The following is a 27,404-nucleotide window of genomic DNA, read 5'->3' as shown; positions in this document are numbered from 1 at the left end:
GTGAAAACGTGTCATCATGTAACCATCCGAACCAGAGCAGACTGGTCTGAGGAGGAGAAGGGGTGGTGCAAACTTTTGATAATGTATTCATTTAAAAAAAAAAAAAAAAACGATGTAAACCCCCTCCGGTAAAGGCTTGATGCCATCATCTCTCTGACTGGAATTAAAAAAAAAAAATAAATGTTGGCTGACGTGGGGTAAACATCAGATGACGTGACGAGATTCCAGTAGGGACAAGAACATGGAGGTAGCAAAACAACAAGCTGTTCAACTACGATTGTAAAGAAGAGCAAAACCAGATCTGATGTGGGCTGTGGCGTTGGAAATGTGGATCCATCTCTTCTGTCGTGTTGCCAGCACATTAGACTTTCCTCACTGGGCAGAACCACTTTATACATATCAAAAGATAGATTCTGTTTTGCTGTATGTAAACACGTACTGCATATCTTATCAGATCATTTTAGCGTTTGCGGGAACAGCTGGAATCTCTGATCAGAATCATTTAACTTAAGGTTCAAGTAATATTGTCCATGGAAATGCAGAAACTGTAAGGTGTACTTAAGAGCGCAGTCAAGGTGTATGTGCTTGGGGTGTTTCAACCTACTTACTGGTTACTGTGTAGTTATTTGAAGATGAATGGAAACTGAGAAAACCTAGGAAAAGGTTCTCTAATCGGGACTATAACATAACACATTATTTAACACTCCATTATATTTAATAGCTATATTTAGTAGTTAGTAGCGTTGTAATGGATTGGCCCACTATAGGACTATGACTCTACTTCTACTGTGTGCACTAGCAATAATATTATATAAAGGGATCAAGTCCTCTGCATGGAGTACTTTTACTTTTAATTCTTTTGTACTTTTTTGCTGATAATATTTACATACTTTTACTTACTTAAATAATATTTTAAATTCCATTTGTAGTGCAGGATTCTTGTGTTGTTTTATTACCAGAGAACAAACCCACACTTCTCATCCTGCTGCACCCGTTCCAATAAACGAATCAGGCTCGGTGTAAACACATTTTAAAAGCTTTCAGTCTTTATTCGCTGACTTCAACCCTGCACGTTTTTCGGCAGCGGGCTCACGGGTGAATTCACGGGACCACATTTGCTCTGGAGCCAGACTCTCGCGGGTCAGAGTATGCAGGACACCGTGGTGTGTGTTCTTGTTGCACGCTGCATGCTGTTGCGCAATACCCAGCCATTATTGTGTAATGTTTTCAGATAAGAGCTGAGAAATGTATGCAAACAGCCACGGCGTGCTAATGTGCTGCAACAACTGAGCAGTGAATCATTTGTGGAGGGTGTCATATTTTTAGAACGCGAAAAAAATGCGCGGCATTAGCAAGAAAGAAGGATCTGTTGGACAGACGAGGCCCGTTTTTAGAAAAACTAACGTTACTGAATGCAGCACAAGTTCTGCTGCTCTATAACACCTGTTACACAACTCAGCAAACCAGCAGCGGCATGCAAAAATGAGTCGCCGGGATTGAGCGCTGCTGTCTTAAATAGCAAAGAAAGACCTGCATCTACTTATTTATTTAGCATTTAGCGCCCCCGAACGCCGCTTCCTCCGCTTGCGAGGGCGGGGATCCGGCTCAGGTTTCCGAGGCCTTGGCTCAGCAGCTGGTTTCACACTCCTGTGACAGTGGACGAGGTCTCCAGAGAGGAGAGGTGAAAGGGTAACCTGATCCCACCTGCTGACACAGCCTCACAGTAACTAGGGATACAGCTAATTCTGTTAGACAAACATAAATTGTGTCATTGACACAAGCAGCTTGAATAATTCATGACGAGACACAGCTCCCAGAACTATCACTTTGCAGCACACGGTGTCTGGGTGGGGGTCTGAGGGAAAATTCACTTTTTTCGCTATCGCTTGGTTTCGGATATTTGTTTGTCTTTTAGAGCTTTCACTTGTGTGTGATATTTATTTTTTTTTTTTTGTCATGTCTTGTTACAATAAGTCTACATATGTTTTAAAATGTAGTGTCTTTGCATTGGTTCCCTCTCAAACACGCACAGACACACACACACCTTTGGAATCAGAGCCTCCACAGAGCAGCTGATAATGGGGCTTTGTGGTGCGACGCAGTCACAGGAGCCAGATGATTGAAAACCAAATTAACTTTCCTTCTGAGTGACTCTTGAGTACACTGAAGCTCCGTACCAGTTTCAAATTCTCGTCTGCTTAAATGAACCGCAGTCGCTCAGACGCCCTTAAAGGGTTTAAGGCGTGTGAACTGTTGAATACAGTGAAACAGAATCTGCACACGGGACAGCCGCCAGAGACTAAACTATATCATCAGAAACCTCAACACTGACAACAACGGTCTGATGCTTTCTGTGGGCGAAGTTTATTAAAATACTTCAGAGAGATAAAACTTCAAATGCAAACAGACACTGTGCTGAGGTATTACACACAACTAACCATTCATCTTCATTGCTACAGTCGGATGAGTAATTGTTCTTTTTATTGGAATAACTGTTACTTTTAAGCATTTGATCAATATTTCACGTTTGATGGATTTGTCTTCTTATTTTTAAAATACATTATACACATTTCACATGATTAAATAACAATGTACAAATATACACACCGATCAGGCATAACATTATGACCCGATATTGTGTGGGTCTCCCTTGTGCCTCCAAAGCAGTTCATCAGAGAATGGACATGGGTCTTCTGAGGGTGTCCTGTGGTGTCTGGCAACAGATTGCTGTTAGTGGGGGGACTTTGGGTCCTGTGTGTTGAGGGACATCCCGCAGATACTTGATACTCAGTTTGAGATCTAGTGAATTTGGAGGGAAGGAGTCATCAAGGAGTGTCGTTGCTATGGGGTGGGGGTGCCTGGTCTGGTCTAGGTGGGTGGTACATGTCTAAGTAACATCCACATGAATGCCAGGTCCAAAAGTTTCCCAGCAGAACATTGAATTGTCACAAGATGGTCAGTGTTATTTACTTCACCTGTCAGTGGTTTTAATGTTGTGGCTGATCAGTGTCTTTTTCTGTATTTTATCCAGTTGTTTTAGGTTAATTATGTTATTGCTGTGAACGCATTTGTTCACAGCCCCTCTGTGGCCAGTTATTGGCTGTGTTTACCAGCCAACTCGTCTCTCTGACGTTTGTGTGTTGATTGTTGTCGTGTGTTCCTTTGTATCACTTTAATGTATCTGTATTCAGTTCTGGTTTTCAGTTTTCATGTCAAGGACCCCCTCGAAAACGAGATAGCTCACCACGTGGGGCGTTGCAATGATTAGACTCGTGCTAATCGTTCCAAGCACCTTAGCTCCTTGAGCTTTCTTAGTTTTTGAAATGAAGTTGTTTATTGTAGAAAATCAGGAGAGGAAAAACTCCTGCCGGCATGTTCGTATTTCCACTTTAAAGGGATAGTTGGTTTTCTTTGAAGTGGGGCTGTAGGAGGTACTTATTTATAGCCAGAGAGTTACCTACAGTTGACGGTGGTCTCCACGGCGCCTGTTTGGAGAAGCAGACACGAGTACCAGTACCAGAAGCCAAGCAATGAACTGCTGCGGACGGGTTCAGTATAGCAAAATATTATTGTCCACAAAAGGGCACACCTAAAAAAAAAAAAAAATGTACTCAGTTTAAATCTATGCTGCATTTAGAAGATTAGCACCACTTTACTTGTCTTCAGAAAGGCTGAGGGCAAAACAAATATTTGACAAAAGCACAGATCTGAGGGCCACGTGTTTGCGCGTGATGACAGCTTCAGTCTGGGAACAAACCCGAGATGTGATGGTTGTTTGAGTTTATAATATAGTGAAGGAACTGCAGGAGCTGGGGAATATGAATTTGTATGTTGTATTTTAAAATGATTTGTAAAATAAAACGAACCTTGAACCTTGAACCTTGAGCAGAAACCGAGGAGCAACGCAGGACGCTTTGAATGTCGTCTGGCAGCGAGTGATAGTATCAGCGTTGATTTGATCAGAGTCAAATTTGCTGTGCCTAACCCCAACCCTAGTCTGAATGGAAGATTCAACAACACCAGTCCACCTCCACTTATCTGGTGCTTAGTCAGTAAATGACATTAAACTGTTAAAATATCCAAATAGCAGTCTTAACAATGTATTATAAACATGTATGGGCTTCACACCTGATAACTTGATTGATTGGTTGATTGATTTAAATAATCTTGATGAGATTAGACTGATTTTCGAAGACAGTTTTAGATAGAGTACTCCTTTGCCCTGTGATGATATTAATTATGTCTTTGTTTGTTTGTGCGCAGAGAGCCTGATATTCCATCCTGGGCTCCTCTACTCTACCAGCTGCAGCTGCTGGACATCAGAGAGAAACCAGACCCCTTAACCCTTCCCATTGCAGACCGCATCCGCATCGGCAACCAGAAACGAGAGCGGGGAAACTTTCATTTCCAGAGGGAGGAATTTAGTATGGCTGCCAGAGCCTATTGTATGGCTCTGGATGTGCTAACCACACGCAGCAGAGGTACGCCACATCAAAACCTGAATTTATTCATGGGAAAAAAAAAATTCCATACGCTATTCTCCACCAGGGGTGTTATATAGCAGTTGATAAAAATGGAAATGCAACAGATAATCGCTCGCAAGAGACATAAAAACACTCACGCCACATTTCAACATCACTTTCAGCTCAGCACAACACTTTAGTGATCTCCTCCGTTCTGCCGTCGCTCTAATCTCGATGCAGAGCCACGTCCATCTGAGCCGACTGCCAGGATAAACGCTTTTGCTTTACTCTTTGGCATAATCGAAGCTAATCAACTTTCTTATTATTTCCACCTCCTTAATCACTTTAATCATTGACGGGGCCAGGCAGACGCGAGGGGGACGTCAGTGAAGAGAAAAACATGGACTGCCTCCTAATGCATCAATGACGGCGGACCTCCGAGTGAACTCTCCGTGGCACCGAGGAGAGGAGTTTATCAGGGCATCGATATCATGTAATTAGTGGATGAGAAGACGATCAGATGGAAGATAATAATGCAGGAGATTCAGCAGCATGTTAACTCTTATCGGGTCGCTCTGGGGCCAATTGGGGCCAATCAGACGATGAAGCATTACACGTGAGCTCATAAATCACTGTGATAAATTCATCAGGCGTAGCTGCACTCACTTAAATATTAGAAAGGTAGCACTCAATTCTGGGCCAATTTTTAGCAAGAATTATACAGTTAAATGCCTTGAATTACGTAAATAAATGAATTTGAGTGAAAGCATCTCAGTACAGCTGCTCTCCATTCACAAGGAAGAACGAAATCTTCCAGATGCAGTTTAAAGGTTGAAAATGTGTGAGTTAACGTTAAAGATGAAGCTCAATATTTAGTTTTAAAAAAAGAAGAAATGTAACGCAAGCAATAACAATACGCAACTTAACAGACCGAACATTCCTAATTGGGATTTAAACGCACCCATTCCTGCTCAACTACAATATGGGAACTTAAATGCATTCCGATTCAAAACTGCATTCCTATTCACTTACAAAGCAGGGACTTAAAATACACATCCATTCTCAGTCAATTACAATATGGGGACTTACACACACATTTTAACTCAGTAGAATAGAATAGAGTAGTGTAGAATATCCTTTATTGTCATTGCAGAACACAGGTTGTAAAAAACTGTATTCAATTATATTGTCATCCAGTATTTACATAGCAGCAGCATTGTTACAGTGTAAACTACTGACATGGTCATGTTGACAGGCAGCGAGTTTCTTGGGCTGGTTCACAGTGCACACCCATTCCTGCTCGACTACAATATGGGAACTTACACGCAGTCTTATTCACTGACAAAGCTCTGGGCAAGAAACTACCGTTCAGACTGGATAATACTAAACAATAAAAGAAATCGGGACAAAAATAAAACTGATAGAACATATCTTTTCTAAGATGCTAACTTACCAAATGACGACATAAATTAACTGCGCACGTCAATAATTTCACATTAACAAGAGATCAAATCACTTTGTTTAGTGCACTATTTACGCTGCTCCCCATAGCTCTGTGTAGTGTTTGAGATTCTTTCAGTGCATTGTATGTCTCTCGCCACTCTCATTCACCTGGATGTAAAATTTGGAAACGGTTCCAAACTTTCTTTTCTACCAAACAGGTAGTAATATGTCAGTGCTGAGTTTGTTCTTGTTCTGTTGCCCAGTAGAAAAATCAGTTTGCACTTTACAGGATCCAGCGTGGAACAGAGCCCTATGGAAAACTGACTAAATTCAACAGTACATTTAGTTTAGTGACACATCCACACAGATGCGCTCCCTAAGCGGCTTTATTTCCCATCACCATCAGGACCAAGGCTAAAATTCCTCAGTACCTTTGGGCTGACAAGGGCTTATTGCTTGGGTCACTACTTCATGCAGTTGGACATGTTCGGATCTAATGGTGAAACCATACCACTGGAGCAGGGATAGCGATAAAATAGCCAGCTGAATAAAAAAACAGAACACAAACCAGCTTCATAATGACACCCCATGGGAGTTTCTCCAATGAAGTCCAAAAATGTTTTTTTTTTAATGTATTTTACAAGTCCCTGAGATAAGTTAAGCAATCTCTGTCAAACCTTTTTTCCTTCTTTGGGATTGCAGCAGCAGAGCATATGTGATGAGCCATGTGTTTCTGGCTGTGTGCAGATGGTAGCGATGGTGGTGTGAAGGCAGAGGAGGAAGAGGTGCAGGACTACCGCGTGAAGTGTCTGAACAACCTGGCAGCTGCTCAGCTCAAACTGGAGCAGTTTGAGGAGGCACTGCACACGAGCCGGGATGTTTTGACCCTCGAGCCGAACAACGTGAAGGCCCTTTTCAGAACGGGAAAGGTGAGGGCCCATTCTGTCTTGTTGTTACAGAGAGAGAAAACATTTCATTTGATTTTTATCAAGTCATAAATTATTATTGCAAGACGAGTTCCTGGAAGGAAGAGGGATGTTTAATACTGGATTATATTTAATTATTTTTTTGCAGAAAACTATTATATTGCTATCTATTATGTCTGTTTTGATTCATGGGTCCTGCAGCACTATTCACACTGGAGGTGTTCTAAACTCTTTCAGCTCCTCTCAGACAAGGGTGAATATGAAGAGGCGATGGAGCTGCTAAAGAAGGCTTTGAAACTGGAGCCAGCCACCAAGGTGAGATTGTGTGGGTGTGCAGATGCATCTCCTCACCACTCGCAATATGGGGACTTACACGTATACCTCATACCTACCCAAACCCAATGTGGGGACAGAGAGACACACGTATTCCTACTCATTTACAATGTGGGGGGGATTTAAAATGCACACATTCCAACTCCAGAACAAAGTGGGGACTTGCACACAAATTCTTACTCGCTTAACAAGTGGGGATTTACAAACACATTCTTACACTTACACATGCCACAGCAAGTCGCTACATGGGATATGCCAGTAGTCAAGTGCGGACTTACACTCACTCACTTACAGAGTGGGGCTGTGGTATACACGCATTCTTACTTCAGCACAAAGTGGGGACATATATACACACACATGCTTTGTTACTTACAAAGTGGGGACTTGGAGTAGACAAACCTTCCTGCTCAGTTACTAAGTGAGGACTTACATACACACGTCCTCACTTTGTAAGCGAATATGAATATGTGTGTAAGTCCCCACTTTGTAAATGAGTAGGAATAACAACGTGTGGTCAGGGGAAGCTTCATATTTAATCATAGTCACGTAATGACTTAGTTATCTAACTTCAATATTTAAACAAGACTGAACGTCAACAACCGTAGGAGCAGTTCTCTGAGGCTGTACTCAGAGCGGAGCTAAACAATAACACCTTGATGCAGGTACAATGTTTGTCATGTTCACTCTTGGTTCAGCACAATAGCATTTGATGCCAAGTACAGGTGGTGCTACTGGGAACGTCATCAGTTTTACAAAGTGCACTGATGGTTGTAATTATCTTAATAAAAATCTTAATAACATATTTATTTGCACGTCAGTACATGTTAGTTCATTAAAAATTATGTTTGATTTACAATCCCTATAAAGTATTAGCTATTATATGTTATTTTTTTCCTTATTCCTAGCCTGAAGAAATCCCTGTGAACTTCTCCTGTTGTATATGGCTTGTTTGGTCTTGTTTGAGTGGTATCTTAATCTGCCAAATCCTCCACAGAGGCTTTAGCAAACTGTGCGTCTGGCAGTCTACAGATGTGACCACACATCAGTTTTCTGGCAACAATAGTAAAAAAAAAACAACAACAAAGAAACCCACAAGTGCCCTAGATTTGAATTACAAAGTGTAACGGAGTAAATTCCCATCAGATGTCATTACAGTGACCTGACCTACAAGGGACACTGCCACCATCAAAAATATGTCTGGTCTGGCCTAGAGAAAAAACAAAAATATCTGCTGATTTGGTAATTGCACCCTTGTGTCCTCTGTGGTGAATAAAATACTGTGGATGAACTTGATTTAGCTGCTTTCTGAGAGAGCTGCAGAAAAAAGATTAACCACGAATACTGAGTAAAATCTGCAAAGAAAACATAGATTGATACATTTTTACTGCATCTTTTGATGAGATCGAATTCAGATTAATTTATTTACAAAACATAATGTCAAGGCCTTTGCATGGACATTTTCAAAGATAAAATTAAAAATGCGTATTTATTATGACATAGCTTTTGGCCTTAGTCATCAAGTCCTACTTTGTGTTTCAGACCTCTGCTCTCACCTGCTGGACATATGTAAAACTGCAGCTTCACCCCATATATCCAAATGAGATTTATTTATTTTTTTTTACACCAAATCTATAGAAACCATCTTTTCACAGGGTGTCTTAGAAAGTTTGTTCCTTCTTTTCTTTAGGCGATCCATGTTGAGTTATCTAAACTCGTCAAGCGGCAATCAGGAGGCAGAGACACTCAAGAATGGAAAGCCAAGCCAGCGGAGATGCTTGGAGAGAATATTGCACCTTTCCTTATTCCATCTAAGAAGAAGTCATATGTAAGTTGGGGCATAAATACACAATGATTTGATGATTCGGATGTATGATTTAATATGATTTGTGATTACCAACTAAGAGGATTTTGACTGTGTTTCTGCTTTTATTGTATGTTTTAGGGAATTTCCTGGAAATTCATACTTGGAGCTTTGGTGGTGGCCTTGGGCAGCTTAGTGACGTCAGTTGTTCTGACTGCAAGAAACTGAAATCATCTGCAGGAAGCACTTAATACATTAACATAATCATCCTGAGCAGAGTTTGGTCTCCATCCCTCTGTAATCAGTTAATTTGAAAAGAGTTATCTACTGTGAAGGCAGTACAGCAGCACTGAAGCCTGAAATTTTATTCAAAACGTGTTTCCTGTAGTACACACTGTAAAGTGACTGGTAGAAATCTAGCAAATGTTCAACAGCAGCAAAGATTTCTGATAATTGATAAGACAGAAGTTTCTAATGGTCATCTTTCCAGTTCAGTTCTGTTTTATTTGGAAAAGCAATTACATTTCCTTTTGTCATTGAAAAAATAGGTCCTGGAAAATGTTCTGTTGTCACAGGTGCTCAACAAAAACAGACTAACGACTAACAGAAAGTTTAGTAAGTGTCTATCACATTGCACACCAAAAAGTAAAAACTGCAACGTAATATCGCTTACAGTGATGCTTAAAATAAACATTTCAAAAGTGTCTGTTGTCTTTTTCTTTCGGTTTTTCAAGAAAAAACACCTCGGTAAAAGATCAAATGGGGGATGGGTGCATTCATATTTTTATTTCTGGCAAAATCAATAAATCTTTAAACTGAATGTTTCTTGTTGAATAAAATTGTTCAATACTGCACATAAAAAACTTAAACTATAACCATGATTACATTACATGCATCTATACAGCTACAAAGTTCTTCATGAAACCCTTTTTAAAGGTTCAAGAGTGAAATCTTTCAACATTAAAACGTACAAGAAAAATTGTTCTTCATTACTAAATAAAAATGTGTCCTTCAATGCTCCAACTCTACGCACAGATTTGGATGGTGGGAGGAAGCCGGAGTACCCGGAGAGAACCCACGCAGACACAGGGAGAACATGCAAACTCCACACAGAAAGGCCCAGTCGGCCCATGGATTCGAACCCTGTGAGGCATCAGTGCTAACCACCTCGCCACTGTGCCGCCCCATATTTTGTACATGAATAAAATATTGTATATTTTCTAAGTTCCCTATTTTGTACCTAAATAAAATTCATTAAAACAAAGTTATAGCAAATTAAAAAAGGAAAATGGAATTTAAAAAAGTTAAAATGAAATTAAAAAACTTTAAATAAATTAAAAAAGTTAAAATGACATTTTAAAAAATAAAAATTTCTGTATTATAATATTATAATAAAAAGTTAGTATTTTGTACGTAAATAAATGTATATTTTATAAGTCCTCATTTTGTAGGTGTAAATAAAAATAAAAATAAAATAAAAATCATTAAAAAAGTCAAAATAATTTTAAAAAGTTCAAATAAATTGAAAGAAATATAAACAATAAAAAAAGTCCCCTATTTTTCCCCCTATATTTTTATAAAGTCTTTGAAATAGTTAAAATGAATTTAAATAAAAAATTAAATGAAATTGAAGAAAAAAGTAAAAATTTCTGTTTTTTCAAAGATTCTATTTTGTACACGAATAAAATTAATTGAAAAAGTTAAAATAAATAAAAAAAATGTTCAAATACATTCAAAGAAGTCCCCTATTTTTTATGTAAATAAAAAGAATAAAATTGTATATTTTCTAAGTCTTCATTTTGTACATAAGTAAATTTCACTGAAAAAGTCAAAATGAACTTTAAAAAAAGTTAAAATAAATTGAAGTTAAAATAAACTAGAAAAGAATTTAAATTAAAAAAAAATTAAAATCTGTATTTTCAAAGATTCTGTTTTGTAAAAGTTAAAATAAATTAAAAAAGTTAAAATAATTTAAAAATCTTTAAAATAAATTTAAAAAGTTTAAATGAAATTAAAAAAAATAAACATTTCTGTATTTTCAAAGATTCTATTTTGTACATGAATAAAATGAATTAAAAAAAATTAAAATAAAATAAAAAAGTTAAAATTCATTAAAAAAAGATAAAATAAGTTAAAAAACTTTAAAATAAATTTTAAAAGGTTAAAATGAATTAAAAAAAATAAAATTTCTGTATTTTCAAAGATTTTGTCATTAAAAGCTGACTTCTCATCAGCTTTTAACAAAATGCAGCCTTATATTTTAATTGAGAGGCTTGCTTCTCATTTTGAGCTGCCTGACCAGCTTTTAGCCTTGTTCTTAAACTTTCTGATTGATAGGACACAGCAGGTTTCAATAAATAGTGTTAGGTCTAAAACCCAAGTCTCCAACACAGGTTACTCACAAGGTTGTGTACTTTCCCCACTGCTGTTCATTTTATACACGGATAGCTGCAGGTCTCTTAAAGAGGACAGTTTTCTTGTTAAATTTTCTGATGATACTGCTCTGCTGTCACTCCTCCATGGTGCAGAATCAGACCACGGACGTGCACTTCCTGATTTTGTAAAGTGGTGTAAAGTGGATTCAGGGTGAGGATGTGGAGATTATAAATTCTTATAAATATCTGGGTAAGGTTTTTGATTCTCAGTTTGAAATTAACTCTGAGTCAGTGGTCAAATGTGCCCAGGAGAGAGTTCATTTGTTGCGCAGGATTAATTCCTTTGGTGTCTCCAGATCTATACTTTGTACTGTGTACTTGTCATATATTGAGAACCTTCTTACTTTTTCTTTCATTTGTTGGTTTGGTAAACAGTGAAGGACCGAAATTGTTTAAATAATATTGTGAAAGTCTGCTCCAAAATTAATGGAACCCAAACGCGCAACCTGAATTCTCGTGTCCTCTGAAAAGCAAAAAGTCTGATGAACCAACATCATATTCTTGGAAATGAATTCGTTCTTATGCCATCAGGTTGGTGTTACTTGCTGCCTCCCAGAAAGACAAACCGTTATGCAAGATCATTTATTCCTTCAGCTATTACGCTGTTAAATACTGAGTTGAGGAAATGATTATTCACTGATCTGTTCTTGGCACAATGCACTTTAGGTAGAACTGATATGTGCAATTCATCTTCCATTTAGAGCAGCACAGTGGTGAGGTGGTTAGCACTGATGCCTCACAGCAATAAGGTCCCGGGTTCGAATCCATGGGCAGACTGGGCCTTTCTGTGTGGCGTTTGCATGTTCTCCCTGTGTCTGCGTGGGTTCTCTCCAGGAACTCCGGAAAAGTAAAAACTGCAACGTAATATCGCTTACAGTGATGCTTAAAATAAACATTTCAAAAGTGTACTCTTACTCTTTTTTTCTTTCGGTTTTTCAAGAAAAAACACCTCAGTAAAAGATCAAATGGGGGATGGGTGCATTCATATTTTTATTTCTGGCAAAATCAATAAATCTTTAAACTGAATGTTTCTTGTGCTATGTACTATTGCTGTGTGAATGGTTGTCTGTCTAGAGATGGTGGACTGTAGAAACTGAATTGCCCTTTGGGAATTAATAAAGCTTTCTGTATCCTGTATTCTGTATTCTGTATAAAAAAAAGGTTAAACTAAATTAAAAAAACATTGAAATAATTGAAAGAATTAAAAACAATACCTGAATAAAATTCATGAAATAACAGTTAAAATAGATTAAAAACGTTCAAATAAATTGACAGAAATAAAAACAATAAAAAATGTGTGTATTTTCCAAGTCCTCATTTTGTACTCAAATAACATCCATTAAAAAAAAAAAAAAAATGTGTATTTACTATGTCCCCTGTTTTGCACATAAATAAAAAGTTGCCTGTTTTCTAAGTCCCCTATTTTGTATGTAAATTAAAAGAAAAAAATTGTATATTTTCTAAGTTTTCATTTTGTACATAAATAAAATTCATAAAAAACTTTAAAATAAATTAAAAAAGTTAAAATGAAATTTAAAAAAATTAAAATTAAAAATTAAAGATTCTATTTTGTACAGGAATAAAATTCATTAAAAAAGGTTAAAAATAATTTTAAAAAAGTTAAAATAAGTTAAAAAACTTTAAAATAAATTTAAAAAAAGTTAAAATGAAATTTTTAAAAATAAAAATTTCTGTATTTTCTAAGATTCTATTTTGTACATGAATAAAAATCATTAAAAAATGTCCCAATTTTGTATGTAAGTGGGAATGTCATATGCCGCGATATGTAGCTATGCCGCCACATGTTACACACATTCTCACTCATTCGTAAAGTGGGGACTTATACACACACATATATTCTTACTCACTTGCAAAATGGGGACATCTTTACTAGCTTGCAAAGTGGGGGACTTAAAAACAAACATTCTTACTCAGTTACATTGTATTTATTTTTTATTTTTTGCAAATTTTACTCTAGATTACTAGATTAAGTCTTGGACAAATCAACATTTTGATGGTACTAGAGAACATTTTTATTCGGTTATTAGATCTGATATCTTGATAGGGGACATACATATACTAATGTAGCAAATGTGATGCAAGGAAAGTCAATTTCATTAATTCTCTGTTGACTGTACAAGTCTCATGGCACTTCATGAAATTATATTTCTATTTGGACAAAAAGGTGACCTAAATTTGCAGTGATAGTTGTAATCATCTTAATAGAAATCTAAACAATATATTTATTTGCAGGCCAGTCCATGTTAGTTCATTAAACATTATTTATGGTTTACAATCCTTACAAAGTATTAGATATTGTATGTTATTTTTTTTCCTTATTCCACACTTCAGATATCTCACACTAGCCTGAAGAAATCCTTCATTTGGATGTCATTTATGGCTTGTTTGGTCTTGTTTGAGTGGTATCTTAATCTGCCAAATCCTCCACAGATGCTCTGGCAAACTGTACATCTGGCAGACTACAGATGCGACCAGACATCAGCTTTCTGTCAACAATAGTAAAAAAAAACAAAACTAACAAAAAAACAAACAAACAAAGAAACCCACAAGTTCCCTAGATTTGAATTAAAAGGTGTAAAAGTAAAAGTGTCTGGTCTGGCCTAGAGAAAACAAAATTATCTGCTGATTTGGTAATTGCGTCCTTGTGTCCTTAGTGGTGAATAAAATACTTTGGATAAACTTGATTTAGCTGCTTTCTGAGAAAAGTATTGTACTGGAGATAAAAGTTTAACCACAAATACTGCGAAGAAAACATAGATTGATACATTTTTAATGCATCATTTGATAAGATCGAATTCAGATTCATTTATTTACAAAATATAATGTCAAGGCCTTTGGCATTAAAAATGCATAATTATTATGACATAGCTATTGGCCTTAGTCATTAGGATCTACTTTGTGTTTCAGACCTCTGCTCTCACCTGCTGGACATATTTAAAACTGCAGCTTCACCCCATATGTCCAAATGAGATTTTTTTGACAGCAAATCTATAGAAACCATCTCTTTACAGGATGTTTTAGAAAGTTTGGTCTTTTCTTTAGATGATCCATGTTGAGTTATCTAAACTCGTCAAGTGGCAATCAGGAGGCAGAGGCACCCAAGAATGGAAAGCCAAGGCAGCAGAAATGCATGGAGAGAATATTGCACCTTTCCTTATTCCATCTAAAAAGTCATATGTAAGTTAAGAATAAATACACAACTCCAGTATGATTTGATATGATTTGTGATTATCAACTAAGTGGACATTGACTGTGTGGTTCTGTTTTAATTGTATGTTTTAGGAAATTTCCTGGAAATTCATACATGGAGCCTTGCTGGGGACCATGGGCAGCTTAGTGACGTCAGTTGTTCTGACTGCAAGAAACTGAAATCATCTGCAGGAAGCACTTACGGTCATCTTTCCAGTTCAGTCCGTTTTATTTGGAAAAGCAATTACATTTCTCTTTGTCATCAAAAAAAAAAAAAAAAGTGCTGGAAAATGTTCTGTTGTCACAAGTGCTCAACAACAAACTTTAATAAGTTGCTATAAGTTATTTTAGTAAGTGTCTAACAACAAGCTCCAACAAGTAAAAACTGCAACGTAATATCGCTTATACTGATGCTTAAAATAAACATTTTTAAAAAAGTGTGTTGTCTTCTTTTGGTTTTTCAACACCTTGGTAAAAGATCAAATTGGGGGAAAAGTGCTTTCATCATTTTATGTCTGGCAAGACCAATACATCTTTAAACGGAATGTTTCTTATTTATTTATTTAATTTTCAAATACTGTACATAAAAAACTATAACCATGATTATATTACATGCATCTATACAGCTACAAAGTTCTTCATTTAAAACACAGAATTAACTTTTATAAAACCATATTTAAAGGTTTAAGAGTGAAATCTTTCAACATTAAAACGTGCAAGAAAAATTTTGTTCTTTATTACTAAATAAAAATGTGTCCTTCATTGCTCCATCTGTACACACAGATCTCAGTTGTCTACAGTCCACAGCAGTTGTTTAGAGTCTTCTTTGGGTTGCTTGGACTCAGTCTGACCTCAGAATCTGACTGCCGCCTCAGTTTGACATTTTTCTTTACTTCTCTGTGGTTAAAGAAAACACAAACGTTGAGTGCTGCCATAGTTTTTAGAGGACAGGGACATTTGAAACTCAAAATCTGGCCCCGTACCTGGCTAGATGAAGCACAGCCTCTACGACGTTGGTTCCCTCTTTGGCACTCGTTTCACAGAACAAGGCACCGTACGCCTGCACGCAAAGCATTGACATCAGTGACTGCAGTCAGTTTACTTAGACACACTGGAGACCATGCGTCTGTATACACATCCCCCCCCCCACGTGTAAAGAAAACATACCTTGGCCAACTTTTCCCCATGCAAAGTGCTCACACAACTACCACCTTGAAGCTGCTCTCGGAGGTCCACTTTGTTTCCAATAACACACATGGGGATTTTCTCCTCCGTTGAATCCTTCATAAACACAAATACAGTGCAAAAATGTAATCTTTGTTTTCGGGGATAATTTTCATTTGACATTTGCTCAGCAGCACAAATACTTACCTGAATCTGATCCACCCATGATCTGACGTTAAGGAAGCTGCTTTCTGAAGTAACATCGTAGAGCAGCAGGACTCCATGAGCTTTACGGAAATATGACCTGGCAATGCTACGGAACCTGGAGTAAAAAGAAACAGCGTTTAAAAAAAATAAAAATAACCTGATGACATGATAACCCCATATTTTCCCTGCTGCTACTTCCTTGATACATATCATAAAGAGCCATACCTCTCCTGCCCAGCTGTGTCCCATATCTGCAGGCTTGTCTTCTCTCCATCCACCAGCAATTTCTTCATCTGGAAATCAACCCCTAAAGACAAAAAAAACAAAAAACAGATGTCTGAGAATGTGTTAGGGTTAGACACATGTGATGTGTTTGCAGTGGCACCCACCCAGCGTTGTCTGCATATCTCCTCTGAACTCGTTGAGCGTGAGCCTCAGCAGGAAGCTGGACTTTCCAGATCCTGCGTCTCCTGCTAAAACCAGGCGGTACATCGGAGAAGGTTCCTCAGTATCGTCTATGACTGCTTCCAATGGCTGCGTGAATGAAACGAAACCACAACAAACTTATCAATTTTGACCAGGAGAAATAATTACAAGCCTCACAGCAAGAAGGGCCTCATTTGTTCTGACTGAATTTGTCCTAATCTGGAGATGAGAAGGTGAGAACAAGAACAAATGGCGATGAATGAATAAAAATGCTCATGTGCTGATGCAATTCATCATGAAATTTCATAGCCATTCCTTCGTGATTTGAGCCATTACACTCACAGTTTCATGGCGGGTTAGGGGTCAAGGATCACCAACGTCACTAAAAGACTGAGTATATCTGTCTGCACAAAATGTTGCGCTCATCTCTGTTGTTACAATATTTCAAGAACACGGTGTAGCAACTGACGAAGCATCATGCTGAGAGAGGTGCTGTTGCTGCTGCTGCTGGAGAAAACTGCGCCGGAGACAACAAAACACCTGCAGATGTGATTAAGGCTTCTAAAAATCAACAGACGGCAAACACTGCGGCTTTGAGCACTGACAATTATTTCTCTTTTCTGCACTTTATTCACCCCACATTAGGTAGAGAAGTAGTAAGGAATGTGGTCAGTGAGGGAGAATCAGTGATACTGTAACCTTCCTCAGAACACAGAGTTTCTGAGAGACACGATGCATTTATGGAACATTAGTTACGTTCGCAACGTTTTGTTTCTCCCATCTGGCTCCACTACACTTCTAGCTGCTGCAGGCTACTCATTTTCAGTCGCTTTCATTTCCAGCAACAACTTCCTAACTGATGTAAAACACGACATAATTGTTTTTTCAGCACTGGAATGCCAACACAGACACCAGATTTAGTGCTCAAGTGAATCGTCATTGTGTGTGAACTTGTTTGGCAGGGACTCTCCGATATGTTAAAGTCCCGCCCTGTAGCTTTAACTTTCAGGTCTGGTGTCCTGTCTCTGATCCAGTTTTTATCTATCAGTACTTTAGTTAACCAGTCTACCTTCGTGGAGAAGGCAGACAAGCGTCTTCGTAGAGATGAAGCGATGGAGCTCGCCCGGCTTGGAGCCTCTGACACGGCAGCCTCAGATTTCAAATCTGATATCTGCAACAGATTAAAAAAAAAAAAAAAGTTCAACCTCAAAGACCTGTGAGAACAGCAGTGTATTGGCATAGCTCGACCCGCAGTCAGGCGCTGGCGTTTTCTCTGACCTCCACATCAGACGGGACATATGAGTAGCTGTGGTGCACGGTTTCCACTGAGCTTCTGCTGTCGTCGCTGTCATAATCGCTGCCTGAGCTCTCGGCTATATCCATCGACATGACCCCGCTGTCCAGGTACTTGTCAGCCCAGGTAGACACGTGGGAGTTCTTCCTGCCATCCTGCTCTAAGCTGCATACAATCACCGGCACACATATTGGCTTAAGCCGTGACAATTTAATTCACAGAGATCAATCCGTAGAGTCACAGAGGTGTGTCAAAAACTTGATATACCGTCCATGGTTGAGCGTGCTCTGTCGGAGGGGTTTCATTCTTCGGGCTGGGATTTCATTTTGGGGAGACAGCTGTTGAGGGGATTAGAAACGCAAGGGAGGAAACTTTTTTTTAACACTCGAACCAGTGAAAGAGTTGACTGTCAGCTTCTACCTGGCATTGAGCCAGTGGGTATGAGGAAATATGCCATCAGCAGACAAGGGACTTACCCTCCTTTTAGCGGCAACCACCTCACTCGCTAATCTGGAGCGCAGCCCGTCGTTGCTGTCGTACAGATTTTTGTTCATTTCCCTAATGATGTGTTTAGGGAAGTAAAAGAGAGTCAGAGACACGTGCAATCATTTACTTTCACACATAACACATGCATGCAAAAATAAAATTAGCCATCCTTAATGGTTTTAATATGTACCAATCGGCATTGAGCACTAAAGACTCAAAATCCTGTAAAATCTAAATACTAGCAAATCCAATTATGTTAAATAGTTCATTCACACAAATGAGAAACAAATATAATAGCATGTTATTTAGCATTTAGCTTATAACACACTATAATGTATGAGCATAATGTTATTCTGCAGAGAATAATATTTTAAATGAATATTAATATTTATTTTATCATAATCAAAAGGCTTTACTTGAAGGTCCAAACAAAAATGAGTATGCATTGCTGAAGAGTACACATATATATATTTAAAGTTGCACTCTCAAAGATTTTAATTCAATAAATGTAAAGTAACTATTGCTAATTCAGTTAGCGAAAGGGTGAAATGAGCCGATGGCCAACCGATGTAAGTACTGCAACATTAATAGATTTTTTTATCATGACTCACTGGGTAAGAAAACAATGCTGTATTAATAGCTGCTGATGTAATGATTAATAGAACAAGAAGCAAGGTGACCAACTCCTTTTACTGTGTCCAGCTATTCACAGACCTGGAGCATTAAGCCACACTGGATGTTACCACCAGTGACTACGGATGTCACCAAATGAACCAGGCTGTGTAATGTCCTTAGAGACTGATGTCTAATTAAAACTCAGAATATTCATGAAAATATAAATGTGCTTTAAACTATTTGCTACAATGCATTACTCATTAAAAAGTTCCACATTAGACATTCAAACATTATCAACTCAAAGAGAGACTCACTGGAGGATCTGAACATGACTGGAGTACGACTCGTATTCTGTAACCATCCTCTTCAAATCATCCGTCTCTCTGTAAAAACATATTCGCTGGATCACATTTTCACTGCATCACAAACGAGCTGAGCTTTAATGAAGACACGGCCTCACCTGCCATGCTGAGCTTTCTGATCTTCATAAATGTTCTTCAGCTTGTCCAGCTCTGAATGCAGGATGGAGATGTCCGTCTGGGCTTGAAGCAGAGAGCCTCGGAGCTGCGTGTTCTCCTGTGATGAGTTTGAGTCAGTTTCAGACAGTTTTACACCACGCGAATGTGATTTGTTCAACAAGAACCTCCGGCATGACTCACCTCTGAGAGATCGCTGATTTGTCTGTTCAGTTTGATCACCTCCTCCTTTGAGTGGTTTAGTTCGCAGTCCTCCTGACGCTTTATAATAAACAAGTACATGAACATTTTAGTTGAACAGTTTTTGTTGTTCATGACACAATGAGTAAAAGCAAAAGTGCAGATAAGACCAGTGGCAGAGCCAGAATTTCCAGACTGGCAGTCCTTTCTAGTGTCCTGTCATAGTGAATGAAGACTTACGGACATGCTACAGCAGACATGTCAGTGGCTGGCCTTTTGGGGACAACATTAAAGAGTGTTTAAAAAGATCTACAAAGCAAATGCAGGAATCCTAAAACCCATGTACTCAGCGATACATGTGAGGATTTCACTGTTGAAAACAAACGTGTGCTCTCCTGAATGACCTAATTTTGAACTAGAACCTGCCGACAAGAACACTAACAGAAATGTACTGGCAATAAGTCAGTACTGTCCAATATCTGTCCATCTACAGGACAAGAACAGCAACAATGTCTACTATTTCTTCCACTAAAGACTGTATTTTTTCTCTTTTATCTGTATTATTTGCATTTATGTGTAGTTTGATTTAACATTTCAAATATGCAAAACGCAACAGGGCTGCAGCGCACTTGCTTAACAATCCTTATAGAACACATTAAAGAAAATATACAGTGTAGGCTCACTAGGTTCTGGCCTGGTGTTCCATATTTTAACTATGAATGTTTGAATAAACACTGGTGTGTAGAAATGCTGAAATGTTTCTATATGTTGTGTTTAAGGCAGACCTGCTCAAGAGTACATACTGAGATGAAGCTTCAGATCCTGTGAGTCTTGTGCTGTAATTATATCTCCCAGAGTTATTTAATTTGCATTGTTTTATTTACTACGGCAGACTGTCAATGGAAAGGGTTCGGCTTGTGTAGCTAATGAAGAGGAGAAAACTATTTAATGTACTCTGTGACATTAAGTACAACCTCTGCTAACAGGTTTACTGTGGAAGTGGCTTTCCAAGTGGTGGTTCCCATCAGTGAGATGTACTTGACATATATCAGAGAAAACGACTTGCAACCCTGGCTACATAAAAATAATGTAAAGGGAAATAAATGCAACATTAGCACCACAGCGACCTACGGATCAGTTACAGCAGAGACTCTGTTGCGATGCTGTGAAGTCCTAATGCAAAAGTCACACATGACGAGAAACAAAGCGGCCAGACGCGGCAAGCTAAATTATTGATGACTGACATTAAAGTGTTGCTCAAGTGCCCAGTCCCGTTCTCATGTTGTTGTCTATTTAAAAATGAACTGGTTAAACAAACGCATGTAATCGGATAAAGCCACAAATCTTTGGAGGCCAGTTCAACTTTGGTTTGTAGCGCGTCACGTCCGTCAAGCAGTGTCAGGGATCAGTGTGTAGCTTCATACTGTATGGTACGGTGCAACACACTGTATCATATGGCAAATGGCAAATGGTCTGTTAAAGTGCTTTTATAAATTAGGGACGCTCAAAGCACTTTACATTGCCTCTCATTCACACATTCACACACCAATAGTGGAAGCTGCCATGCTGCATTTGGAGCAACTTCATGTTGAGTGGCTTGCCCAAGGACATTTAAGCAGGCCTTAGGTTGGCCTGGGATTAAACTGCCAACCCTGCAATTAGTGGACCACCTGCTCTACCGCCACCTTTTTCAGGTAGTGTGAATACAGCCTAAAGGGGTCTACCCAGTTGGCTACTGTGACAACGATTTATATTTAGTGTTTAATCAGAAAAGCCAAACATATGTTGGTTTCAGGCTGGGTTTTTGTAAAGCGTCTTGAGACGATTTGTATTGTTATTGATGCTATATAAATAAAATTGAATTGAATTGAATATAAACACATGTAAAAACAGCACATTAAAATAAAGATGCTTCAGTGAAAATGACTCGTGCTGCGTTGGAAAAGCAGGCGGGACGGCATGTGAGTTGGGACGCAAAATTAAAGTTTGACAGCTAGCTCATGGACAAACAAAGCAGTGGCTCATGGTTTTTAAAACTTTACAGAGGATGGTATTATGATTTTGTAGGTCAAACTTCCTTCAGACAAAATTCTACAAGCTGGAAGCAAATAGTCTTTGCTCAGGTATATAGGTGGTAAATAGATTTCTGATGAATGTGCACTTAAAGGCCCCTTTTAAACTTTATACTAAAATATATCTATGCGTTTTTGATTGCATACATACATGCACGTACATCTAATCTACACATTAATATAACCTATGTGTTGTAAACATTAGAGCATGATTCAATCACAACAAGCCTCAAGAACGCATATTATATCTATGACTAGTTGACATATTCATCATTCTTTTAATCTTGCTTTCCCGCTAATTAAATCCTCTGTCGCGTCTATCACGCTTTACCAGAAATGAAGACGCAGCTACACACAACGCTAAAGCTGTGATGTGTCGTCATTTAAGTTCAGTCGCTTTCTTCTCCACTTCATGTTGTTGGAAAACATTGTAATTTTCCCGGAGGAACAAAGTAAAGGCGCGCTGTCTGAGAAAACCCACCTTTAACAGTCTGTCCACTGTGGCATGCAGGTCTGCAGTCTCGTTTTCATGCTTCCTCTGCATGGCAGCCATAATTCCTTCCATTTTCTTGCGCTCCTGCAAACATGAAACCAAAGCAGTGAGAGGTGCAGAGTGGCTCGGGCCTTGAAGAGGGGCTTTCATCCGACTTTACAGGGGCTCTTTGTGAAGACGCACGTAACCTGCTGCTGTGTGCTGCAACACAAGTATGCACTTAGCTGACATGAAATACTGCAGAATGTGAACAAACTCTTCTTTTCAACACGGAGTAAAATACTTTGTCTTTTGCTGCATTTACTGATCAAGTATTGTTGCTCTTAAGACAAAGAATGCATTTAGTTTCTTGCATTTAACCGTTTTTCAGAGTGAATCACAGTAAATCCTTCAAGCATCACTCACCTCTTCTCTCACCACCTCCTCTGTTCTGGCGAGCTGTTGCTGTATATCGTCCTCCAGTTCTGCCAGCTGACTGTTGTTCATATCTTCAGCTCTGTTTGAACAGAAAAGTACATTTGTGCCGGCAGACTTAGAACAGCAGTTCAAAATATTAAGCAAGACTAGGAGTGAAAATCCATTTACCTACGATCCTTAAGTAAAATCAACTTGACAAACTTGAATACAAGCGTGCTGCAGTTGTGACTATCCTGCTTTCATCAGACAACACGTGAACCAATCAAACTCAAGGGAGGGGCCGACTCTGAAAAGAAGATTCCCCTGTTGTACTGGTCTTTCTCATTAGGACGTCTTCATTAGATCTCACACATAGGCGCACTTCTGATGTAAAACATTCAACAGGTTCATTGATTTGAACAGACTGTAAAAGCATGGCTCCCATTAACGGGAATACTCAGTCTATAAAAAGGACTAAATGAATGGGAAGGGCAGCACATTTAAGTCTTCCTACTTCCTTGAGTACGGAATGTCACCTTTCTCACGACGTGCACCGACTGAACCACACAAAGGGCTTAGACACGAAACAAAAACATCTCAGATACACAATCTCTTCTCAAGTGTAGGACTGACATCCAATAGTTCATTCAAGGAACGGTGTGAGGGATCACTTCACAGACTTGAGGGAAATTAACACATCTTTACACAACAGTATTTACAATCACCGTTCAGCATGATTTGTAAAGGCAAATCTTTTTGTTTTATTTGAAAGTTCATTACCTAAAACGAAACAGTAATTTTGGCATGTGCAAATGTTTGGGAAGCTAACTTGTTAGGCCTGAACTGACTCAGTTGTTTTTGTGAGGCTACGTCAAACATTATGACGCTCAACAACCACGTGTTGATTCACCACAATAAAACCTCAACTGTGGCCTCACCTCAGACATACACACGACAGCATCTGGATAAGCTAAAGTCTGAAACAGGTGCTTTGGACTGAGGAGGTTAAATCAGAGCTGATGGAACTGAGGTATGTTTGGAGAAAGAAAGGAGCAGCAGCGGATGAAAAGAGCCCAGTGCCAACAGCCAGTGCTACAGGAAACACTGCACAGAAATAGACTGACTTCTACAATGACCCAAAGCAACTGACTTGAACATCTAAGTTTTAAAAAAAACTTTTGAGTGTCAAACCCTAAATTAAGAACGAAAAGACTCTGATGGATGCAAATGAGCAGGTTAGTAGCTGACCTCCTGTGCACACCACTGATACTGAAGCTCCAACAATACCCACTTGGTTCTCATTTTTTCTGTTTCAGAACGGTGACTGATGAGCCGGCTGGCAGATGGCAAATTAAACTGCAGCTGCAGATCTGCATTAACATCAATACTGACTCAAACTCTGCCCAAATCACTGACAATAAACACCAAACTCTGCTGGTGTTATGAAGTTCAGTTTGTGAAACATTTACTATATGTTACCTATTAATAACCATGGAAACTATTTTAGCAAACAGACTCTGAAAAACTCACTGTACGCTACCTATCCTGTACCATAAAGTTTGAGCAGCTGTTACGCAGGGTTGTTGAAGAAGATTGTTCTCAAGGCCTGATGGCAACAAACTCGCCATTTCTATTGGATGTGGAAACAGGCAACCGCTTGTTAACTTGTGAATCATAAGGTAATAAAGTCAGCTGTGTGCGAATACTTTACCACCTTGCATCCTATTTTAAGCAACCACATCAGTTTTTAGCATTGCTTTTAGACTTTCTTACAAACAGAAATCAGCATGTTTAAGTGAATGGACGCATGTTTCCGGCATCAGGCTTTCTAACACAGGCTCGCCCCAGGGTTGCGTCCTGTCACCGCTACACACAGTTGCAAAACATCACAAGATGACACTGACCTTCTGACCCTCCTTCAGGGCCAAGATTCAGGTTATGGTCAGGCCCTACCTGCCTTCATTAAACGGTGTGATGATCACTTCTTGGATTTAAATGTGTTTAAAACTAAAGAACTGATTATTGACATCAGGACACGCTGAAAGCCAGCATCATTCACAATGAGCAGGTCCAAATTGTCGACTCTTACAAATATCTTGGCACTAGGTTTGATTCATTCATTCTTTTTTTAAAGCCTTTTAACCTTTTCCTTTATCTGCTGGTTCAACGGGTTGTTTGTGAGGAGGAAAAAAGTTTGAACACAATTGTTAAAGCGCGTTCAAAAATTACTGACACTAAGCAGAAGAATTTGGGCACGATATGAGAGGAACGAGTCTCTCAGAGAGCATAATCAATAATCAGTCAACCAGATCATATTTTGTCGACCGAGTTTTTATCGCTGCCTTCCGGTTGTCGCTATAATGTGCCCATCAGTAGGACAAATCGTTACGTAAAGGCTTTTATTCCTTCTGCTATTAAGCTTTTAAACACAGCCCTAACTCATTTTAGATGATTTTTTAAAAAAGGTTTTTATCTATTTATTTATTGGATTTATTTATCCATGGGATTATTTATTTATCGGATTTCTTCTACTGATTTTTTTGATCTTAATGAGCACTGATTTTTTTGATTGATTATTATGTGCCCATGCACTTATTGTTTCTTCGTCTTGCATGTTTGTTTATTTGACTGACTGTGTATGGATTGCATGTGGAAAAGCTGCAAATGAATTGCCCTGTTGGGATGAATAAAGTTCTCTGTATTTGACATCACTGTGGCAAAAAATAACATCTACAAATCCCCGCTGGCCCACTGGTTCAAATGGGCAGCCGCCATCGTTGGATGTGGTCAAAATAATTATTTCCACTAATGACATGACCATGATTGAATTCATTTTACAAAGTTTTTACTCAATGGCCACAGAAACCTTGTGTTATTATAATCGGTATTCATATTATAACTCATTAGTTCATGATCATTTGGATAATTTCCATTTCACAGGACAGCTGTTCTGATCCCATTTGAAAAAGTTGTTTTTTCTTACCGCTTCAAACTTGTCTCCAGCTGTTCACACTCTAGTCTGTTGTCCAGGCTTTGATTGACCAGAGACTCGATGATTTCCTCATACGGTCGCAGCAGAGTCATGCTTGCAGAGGAGTAAATGCCCATGTAAAGCTCAGCCAGCTGCTCCCTGAGACTGCATATGGGGAAGACAGTAAACAGTTACAAGCAATTAACAGGTCAGTGCCGTTTATTTCAAAGACATATCCCTCCAAACAACTACCAAGACTTTTCAGACTGAACGTGCGTTATGATCCGCTACGGAAAGGGATGGAACAAATACATGTAGAAGTGAATATATACAGTATATAAGCAGCTCCTCTAATTAACCTTGGAAGAACAGCAACGTGCCAGCACAATAAAGATTTTCAGGTAAAAAGGAATTTGTTCCATCAGCTAATTTTCAACCAATACAACTTGAAATGTTCACCAATTACCATTAGCCATTACTAAACTTCCTTCCAGAAACAAACTTCAGGCTGAACTCTGATTAAAGACATTTTAAATCAGTAGTCAACATCTATGAGTGATCTCTTCCATCTTCTTCTGTAGCTTTCTACTTACAACATGCCAACCCGTGTTATTAAATGTGACCAACTTCAACATAAAATGCCAACTTATAGTCGGCAGTTTATTCGGGACCTAAAGCAAGTAATAAATCTTACCAAAAGAGTCTTATTTGGAGGAAGTTCATTCATAACACAATGGCTTTCTTAACAACCTCTGTAATATTCTGACACAGCTAAGGTATCACCAGGAAATTACTAGCCGGTTCATTAGGTACACTAGTTAAAACCAAACCATCCTAACATAACATTCCTGCACTAAATCTCAGCTTCATATAAGTTTGTGTTGAAACAGCATGAGAACTGTGGTCCTAAATAAAGATTATCATTCAACTGTACGATCAGTTTGAAAGATGTTGTTCGTGGTTCTGTTAAACTTGGTTATTTAGTATTTTAGTACTAAAATACTGTGTTTCTATTATGTTGACAGCATTATAACAGTGATAAAGCCTTAATGTTTAGTGCAAGGCTGTTACATTAGAAAGCATTAGTTTCCACTGGTGAACATAATGAACTGACAGGCGACCGTACGTTTTAGTTTACTGATTTAATTTGATATGTTGAGGTGTTAATGAGCAGTAGAGTGCATGTCTGAATTGAGAGTAAATTTACTTTTAAAGTCTTAGACACACACACCTGTATGACTAATGTGTGCAGAGGCTGAGCTCTTTAAGAGTGATACCTGCTGTGTATTTTGTGTGTCCGGCTAATGAGTCACCCGGACTGAACGAAATAACTGAAATAATATAGTAAAATGTATGTTTTAGTGAATAAAAATGAGAAGAAAAAAACAAAACACGACGCTCAGCGTTTAGCTAACCGTTAGCTACATATCCAGTAGCCGTTGGTAAATTCTGAGCTAACGGTTAGCTTAACCGTTGCTAGGTAATATCCTGGTTAACTCTTTACCTTTCAGGCAGCAGAGACACCGCATCTATCCTGCCCGTAAACTCTTCCCACGGACCGCCGGGGTTCTGAGGCGCCGCTGCGCCAAACGAAGCCAAATCCAGAGTCTCCGAAACCTCCTGAAACCTGGAGGAAAACTTGCTGTAGTCGATGAACCCGTCTTCGTTCGCGCCGAACTTGTCGAACAGAGTTCTGATCTCGGCTTCGGGGACGTTGAGCTCCCGGCAGACCACCGTGAAGTCCTCGTACTCGATCTGACCCGACTTGTTCACGTCGCAGGCGGAAAACAGTCTCCGGAGGCTGGGTCGATTCATGACTACGAGTACAAATCAGTACAAAGCATAACGTTTTAAAAAAATTCTAAGTTTGTTTGTTTTTTTGTTTTTTTAAACTCCGGTTCTCTCAAGAAAACTGACTCCCTTCTCCGTGATCGCCGAAGTAAGAGCCGCGACAAGTGAAGCGCTGAAGGGGATTGGTCCAGAACCCGGTGTGGGGCGGGTATCAGCCGAATC

The 27,404-nt window shown here is 38.8% G+C and overlaps 2 protein-coding genes across 2 annotated transcripts in view; one reads left to right on the top strand and one right to left on the bottom strand.

Annotated features, from left to right (window-relative positions):
- The window catches only part of fkbp16 (FKBP prolyl isomerase 16), a 30,251-nt gene extending 20,389 nt beyond the window's left edge, over positions 1-9,862 (top strand). Inside the window, exons 4-8 of the mRNA XM_084555437.1 lie at positions 4,264-4,481; positions 6,654-6,835; positions 7,070-7,147; positions 8,853-8,990; positions 9,108-9,862. Of these exons, the coding sequence (XP_084411563.1) occupies positions 4,264-4,481; positions 6,654-6,835; positions 7,070-7,147; positions 8,853-8,990; positions 9,108-9,194 (703 nt within the window). The 3' untranslated portion in view covers positions 9,195-9,862. The remainder of the gene's footprint in view (positions 1-4,263; positions 4,482-6,653; positions 6,836-7,069; positions 7,148-8,852; positions 8,991-9,107) is intronic.
- Positions 9,863-14,914: 5,052 nt separating this feature from the next.
- On the bottom strand, positions 14,915-27,349 carry rasef2 (RAS and EF-hand domain containing 2). The gene is made up of 17 exons (XM_084555593.1): positions 26,896-27,349; positions 25,404-25,556; positions 22,430-22,520; positions 22,013-22,108; positions 19,463-19,540; positions 19,264-19,379; positions 19,118-19,186; positions 18,179-18,260; positions 17,970-18,040; positions 17,687-17,867; positions 17,478-17,579; positions 16,372-16,516; positions 16,208-16,289; positions 15,983-16,097; positions 15,779-15,892; positions 15,595-15,671; positions 14,915-15,508 (listed from the first exon to the last, which is right to left on the bottom strand). The coding sequence occupies exons 1-17, from the start codon at positions 27,204-27,206 to the stop codon at positions 15,406-15,408; spliced, it is 1,986 nt and encodes a 661-aa protein (XP_084411719.1). The 5' UTR covers positions 27,207-27,349; the 3' UTR covers positions 14,915-15,405.
- Positions 27,350-27,404: the final 55 nt, after the last annotated feature.

This window comes from Chelon labrosus, assembly GCF_963514085.1.
Source record: "Chelon labrosus genome assembly, chromosome: 11".
In the NCBI taxonomy this organism is placed as follows: domain Eukaryota; kingdom Metazoa; phylum Chordata; class Actinopteri; order Mugiliformes; family Mugilidae; genus Chelon; species Chelon labrosus.
This window is presented reverse-complemented; position numbering and strand designations above follow the sequence as displayed.